The 6,467-nt window shown below is 29.6% G+C and overlaps 1 protein-coding gene across 1 annotated transcript; it reads right to left on the bottom strand.

Moving 5' to 3' along the window:
- Positions 1–2,874: 2,874 nt before the first annotated feature.
- On the bottom strand, positions 2,875–5,856 carry LOC145164661 (protein FAR1-RELATED SEQUENCE 5-like). Its single transcript, XM_079083374.1, has 5 exons — positions 5,739–5,856; positions 5,478–5,634; positions 4,541–4,736; positions 3,662–4,207; positions 2,875–3,384 (listed from the first exon to the last, which is right to left on the bottom strand). The coding sequence occupies exons 1-5, from the start codon at positions 5,854–5,856 to the stop codon at positions 2,875–2,877; spliced, it is 1,527 nt and encodes a 508-aa protein (XP_078939500.1).
- Between the last annotated feature and the right edge of the window lie 611 nt (positions 5,857–6,467).

Raw genomic sequence — 6,467 nt, forward strand, 5'->3', positions numbered from 1 at the left:
GATGATATCTTCAAGCTAAATTTTCTTTCTTTGTTTGTGAATACGTTTGCCGAATCACATTCTTATGGGACGTGCAACATAGATCCTGTTAGAAGAGTAGTTGGAGTTGAAGACATCTCATGCATTGATTGGTGTGCGTACTTAAATTACTGTCTGAAGAATACAAGATCTCTATGGCATCAAGATAAAAATAAATGCTATTATAATGGGCCAATGTTGTTATTGATGGTATGTTTTTTTTAATTATTTTAATTATTTTTTATTTATGAATATCTAATATAATTTAAAAACTACTATCATGCAGCTACTTTACTGTGACGGTCTTGAATGTTAGCGTTTAATCTTAAAGTCAAAAATTCCAACAATAACAATGTGGTCAACAGAGGATTTGAATAACATGCAGTCTTTTGAAATTGAAGATGGTGTGTTTGGATGTGGAAAACTTGTTATCACACAAATGACGAGAGATAGCGAAGGACCGTCCAATGTGAAAGGCAATCTTTATGACACTGTTGAGGTAACTTTAACTAAAATATAAAATATAATTTATTTTTATATTAGGTTAAAGTATGATGTTATAAAAAATTATGGATATTCTTATATTACATGTTTATGGTTCATAGTAAATATTCTAGATATTCTGAGATGATAAAATATTACATGCTTATAATTCTAGTATTTTATTATTTTTCAGGAATATAAAGAGAACTTTGATAAGATGTTCAATAAAGTTTCATCAAGAAAGGAGGACATGTATGGAATTGTTTCTGATTGTATATCAAAGTTCCCAGATGTCAATATAACAAATGAATTGAAAGAGGAGTTCATTAAGTTATTTTCAGATCCTATTTTTTCAAGTGCTGATAATCAAAACAATGAAAACAAAAAAAGGGATCACATGAAAGGGTTGAATCTCAAAATGGTGACACAGGGGAGAATGATATAAGTTCTTACAAATCACCATATATGGATAAAGCTGTGAATTTATTTGATAGAATCGATTTGCAGAATGTTCTTTTGATTCAGGTTCTAATAAGATGTGCACAGGATAAAAATAGAATGTAAGTCACTAACTCTTGCTATTTCAATTAAACATGTATTATTTTTTCTGAATTGTTGTTAAATTATAATACATGTGGATATTTATTCTAATGTTGATGATATATTTTTTGTTCATGTTTAAAATTAAGGGAGGTACTTTTTGAAACAAATACGGGAGAGATTATGCATAGACATGATTTTGAGAGCATGCGGCCTGAACATGTTATACATCATCGTGTGATTGATTCTTGGGCTACTGTTCTAAATTATGAGGAACAAAAGTCAAAAAGTAAACCATACCGCATGTTCTTAAATACCAAAATTATGGTAAATTCTTTTACAATTGGCACTTTTATATTTTAGTTGTAAATTATAACAAGATATTCTGATTTTTCTTTTTTTCTATGTTTACAGAGTTCTGAGTTATTAGATGAAACTAAATCTTTTGACGAGCGTTTTTTAACTTTTGAGACTCGTGTTGATAAGTTTCTATCAAATTTCAAGGCAGATGTAGATTTCAATGATCTTAAACTCGTAAGAATATTTTATTAATTAAAATATTGCATTATTAAAGGATAGGAATTATGTTAACTTTTTGATCAATTTGTCGGAATTGCAGGTGGTTTTCTCAATACATAATGGTGATCAGATGTATGTTGTTGTTTTCAACCTAACATATCCACAAGTTCATATTATAGACAGCATAAAAACAAAATCGTTAGAAGAAACTTATGGAATGACACCTACATCATTAGTAAGTTTTCATTTACTTTTCTTAAATGTATTAAAGTTACAATATAATAGATTGAATAATGTAATTTTGTTAATATACATTGCAGAAATTGTACTTTATACGATATCTGGAGAAAACTACATTTATCGTCAATAAAATCAAAGGTTTGCGATCAACAACAGTGAAGATGATGAAAATTGACTGGAACACAAAGAAGTTGACAACAGAGAATGGAGAACTTTTAATAAGACATATGGAAAAATATTGTGGAGAAAAGCAAGGAAAGTGGAATGTGGAAATGGAAAAAGGCAGTGATGTACAAGATGTGCAATTTGTAAAATTACGTGCCTTATATTCTGTTAAGATTGCTACACATGAAATCAACAACCACAAGGAGAGAGTTATCAAAGAGGCAATCGAATTTGGAAAATTTGATCATGCGACTAGAAAAAGATGTTAGAGGAAGGTATCAATAGAATGGATGAATTGGAAATGGGTAATAAATAGAATTTGATAGAAGTTTGGAATTTTATAAACGTGGTTATGGTGACATAACAACAATTCCTTTTGTGATATCTATCTTATTTTGAACAAATTAGACAAAAAAAAATGATGCCTAGTATTATGTAAGAAACTTGATATGATTTATTAGGTGATTAATGCTTAATGTATAGTTGTTATTATGATCACTTCTTAATGGTCATGGTAGAATAATCTATAGTAAACATAAATTTTTTAGAATATTCTAATAGAATAATGTATAATGGCGTCATTATTCTATTAGAATAATATTAGATGTTGCATATACCTATATAACATTCTTACATGTATAATCATGTACTATAATAATTTGATAACAAAACATTATACTGCAACCATTCGTATATACTTCAATGCAAAAATTAAAGATTGAAAACATTAGAAGAATCAATATGTTTTCAAATGTATCACACATCATCACAAACCAAATTTCCCATACATCATCACAAACCAAAACATCAGAAAAATGTCCAAACTAAAGAAATTCAAACTTTTATCTATATGGTATTATTGAACTTTATTGAAATACGAAAAAAATCGAAATATATTTCTAGACACAACTATGCACTTTGTACCTTGGAGTTATTCAACAGTGTCAAATATTTCCTTGAATTATGCCCATTAACGCCACATGTTTTGCATGATCTTGATTGCTTGTTACCTTGAATAGTAGCCTTCTCCAAAGCACTTTTTAAACGTTTTCCTGTACCAGAACCTTTATTCTTCACCATAGGTGGATTTTCAACATCAACAACTTCAGGATTCGTAGTAGCTTCGTAAAGTTTATCAATATGTGCTTCTTTTGTAACCGGTGATTCGTCTGAACCTTGTTCACAAATATCAGTCATAAAAACTTCTAGCTTTTGCATGAACTCTTCTAACTTCTTGTCATCATTACTTAATGAAGCCAAGCATTGATCAAGCATGGAAAAAGCTTTGTATGCAACCTTCTCAACATTTCCAGACGAATCACCATATCTAAACGTTCTTTTCAAAACTGTAGTGGGGATAATATCTCTTCTCCATCTCTTAAGAATGTATCTTGACGGAATCTCTTGTATGTCATAAATCTTTAAAATACAGAAGATGTGTCTACAAAAATTCCAAACCGCTCAAAAAAGCATGCATGAACATTTCACCGTTAGATCTTCTCTGTTGAATTCAACATGTTTCAAAAGTATTAGGATATTAAGTATATTCAAAAAAGAAAAATTAAAATATATTTCAAAAGTATTAGAATATTAAGTATATTCTAAAAAGAAAAATTAGAATAATATAAAAATAAATTAACGACAATAATTTAGTAATAAAAATTATAATATTAGAATTATAAAATGTCAACATTACCTCGAAATCACCTTCACTGTTAAAATTCCATTCACAATCGATGTCAACTTTTTCTTTTTTCTCAACAACTACCTTCTTCTTTGATAGATTTGTCCTTTTATGTTTGACAATGCATATGTCGGAAACAACTCCTGAAGTAACACTCTTCTGTGAACAAGAAACAAGTGAATGAAGAATCTCCCTCTGCACCATGAGAAAAATAGTCCTGGTGTATACCATAGATGCATGTTTCTCCGTATCTTCAAGAAGTGTTTTGATGATTGGAATTATAGTAGATGTATCGAAATCAAATTTGATCTGATTATTCCCTTGCCTTTCCATAACAGACTCAAAAGCATTCATGAAATTGTTTAACGTATAACCATGATGCGATACCCTATTGAATGCTGAATTCTCACTTTCTGACCGAGAAGTTGTTCTCATTAGACCTGACATCGGTACATCTTTAAAATAGGCTGGAATCCAACTGCTTCTCAAATCAAACATATCTTTCATCCATTTATTGTCTTGTAACTTATATTTTACCATTAATGCATCCCATCTTACCTTCAAAAACAATTCATATATTATTCTGTTAGAATATAATATAGTATAAAAAGGCATTTCATTTAATATATTATCCTAATTACAAAAAATATTTCATTTAATATTTTGATAAGAATATAATACATTATAAGAAGGCATTTCATTTAATATATTATTCTAATTAAAAAAATGTCATTTAATATTCTGATAAGAAAAGAACAATAATGTCATATTTATATTTAAAATAATATCATATTTATATTGATAAAAATATAACAATAATGTTAGTACCTTCAGTGGAAGTTTACTTGTGATATGCCACATACAAAATCTATGTTTTGTGTATAGCAATACTATCTCAATAGCTTTTTTCATTGTTGGATCTTGATCGGTCACGACCATGATTGGTGCTTTTCCAAAACACTTCAAGAATGACCGAAGTAACCAAATATAGGAATTTGTATCTTCTCTACACAATAAACCAGCTCCAAAAGTGACGCACCTTTTGTGATTATCAATGGCAGTAAAAGGTAAAAATACCATACAATACCTAAAAAAACACAAAAAAAAGACCATTAGAATATATATAACTAAAAAATGTTTATAATTCTAGAATAAATACTTGTTTGTACGATACGTTGCGTCAAACGAAACAACATCCCCAAATAACTCAAAGTTTTGTTTTGAAGTATCATTATCCCAAAAGAGAGCATTTAACTGCTTCTTGTCACATATGTATTCGTAGGTAAAATTTGTAACATTCTCTTTACGATTCTGAAGCTTTGTAATCAACAAATTTGAATCAGTGCCCCCGATGTGACAATTTATATCCCTTGTAAAAATTTTCCAATCTATCTCTAGTCCACCAACAAATTCACATCCTCCTTTTATAACGCACATTAGCCTATATGTTGTTGTTGCCCCCACCTTTGCACTCGAAAGCTTATGTATAAAATCTTGATCAACAATATCCAACTGACGTTTAGCTCATGAAAGATGCATACAATCTTGATTTATCAATTTGTGGTTGTGTTGTTGTTCAAAGCGCCACAGGTAAACTTCTGAAGAATGTGGTATAACTTTGAATGCAACAAAAGCTTTGCAATTTGTGCGTTTACAATTACTATTTCTCAATTTCTTGTTATGATCATCACTAATTGTGTCTAAGGTAGAAGTGTTTGGCAATCCCCCTCTATTTCATATAAAATATTTCGAAGTTGTGATTCCACTCTTTTTCCTCTCTGTTGATTTTCTAATATCAAAACCAGATCTTAATGCATATCCTTTATACCACTTAATAGCATCTTTGATATCTTTAAAAATTGAACCCATATGAGGTATCCAACTAGCTTCAACCTCTGGAATCCAAAAGAAAGAACCATCAGCTCCAATGAATTGTTTGCAAGAGCCATATTGTGATGCATTCATATGAATGTAATCATAAAAAACTACAATGTTATATGTGCATTATCCTATAAGCATAATATGCAGTAACATGAACTTATCACCAACATCATTCTATAAGAATAACCGGTATCAGTAACTGAATTACCTTGGATATGCGACTGATTTTCATCATTATGCAGAATCTTTGAATCACCATAACTGAATTGATGATTTTTTTCGTCGTAATGATCATTTCTGATGTCATTCATATCTAAATCATCCATAACTGTTACTAGGTTAAAAATTGAATATGTTATATGCAACTAACAATGAAAGCAATGAAAACTCAAACGTTGATCAATTGATCAAATCATGATATAAAGTACAATTTAACAAAATTTCCTTGGGTTTCCGATTAATTTTCCTCATTATGAAGAATCTATAAATCATTAGAACCGAACTGATGATTTTCTTCATCGAGATGATTGTTTTCGATGTCATGCATATCCAAATCATCCATAACTGTTATCATTATTGATATATAAATGTATGTACAATATTCTATAAGAATAACATGCAGTCTCATGAACTTATCACTAAGGTGCTGTTTGTTTTTTCGAAGTGAAAATGTCTCAAGTCTGCGGACCACCTCTGCAGCCCTCTGCAGCAGAAGAGGTGGACCAAAGTGCTGCAGACTGTAATGAGAAGCATGTTTGTTTTTTTAACGTCTGCAGGCTGCTGCAGATATTAAAAAATTTAAAATAAAGTAATTTAATAAACCGAAAATAATTTTTTAATACCAAAAATTTAATAATTGTAGTCTTAAAACATTGAAATAAAATTCAAACAACCAAATTAGTCTAACAATTACATTTTTAAATAAAAATCATACAAC

This window comes from Lactuca virosa, chromosome 3, assembly GCF_052849685.1.
Source record: "Lactuca virosa cultivar CGN04683 chromosome 3, Lactuca_virosa_CGN04683_v6, whole genome shotgun sequence".
Lineage (NCBI taxonomy): Eukaryota > Viridiplantae > Streptophyta > Magnoliopsida > Asterales > Asteraceae > Lactuca > Lactuca virosa.

What these genes read in the sequence shown, in the direction of transcription:
- LOC145164661 (XM_079083374.1), bottom strand. Translation starts at nt 5,856, where the DNA reads ATGGATGATTTAGATATGAATGACATCAGAAATGATCATTACGACGAA. An exon ending in ATCAAAGATGCTATTAAGTG is followed by an intron (nt 4,737 to 5,477) that starts GTATAAAGGATA and finishes GTGTTTTTTTAG; the next exon opens with GTATTGTATGGTATTTTTAC. An exon ending in TGAAAAAAGCTATTGAGATA is followed by an intron (nt 4,208 to 4,540) that starts GTATTGCTATAC and finishes TTGTTTTTGAAG; the next exon opens with GTAAGATGGGATGCATTAAT.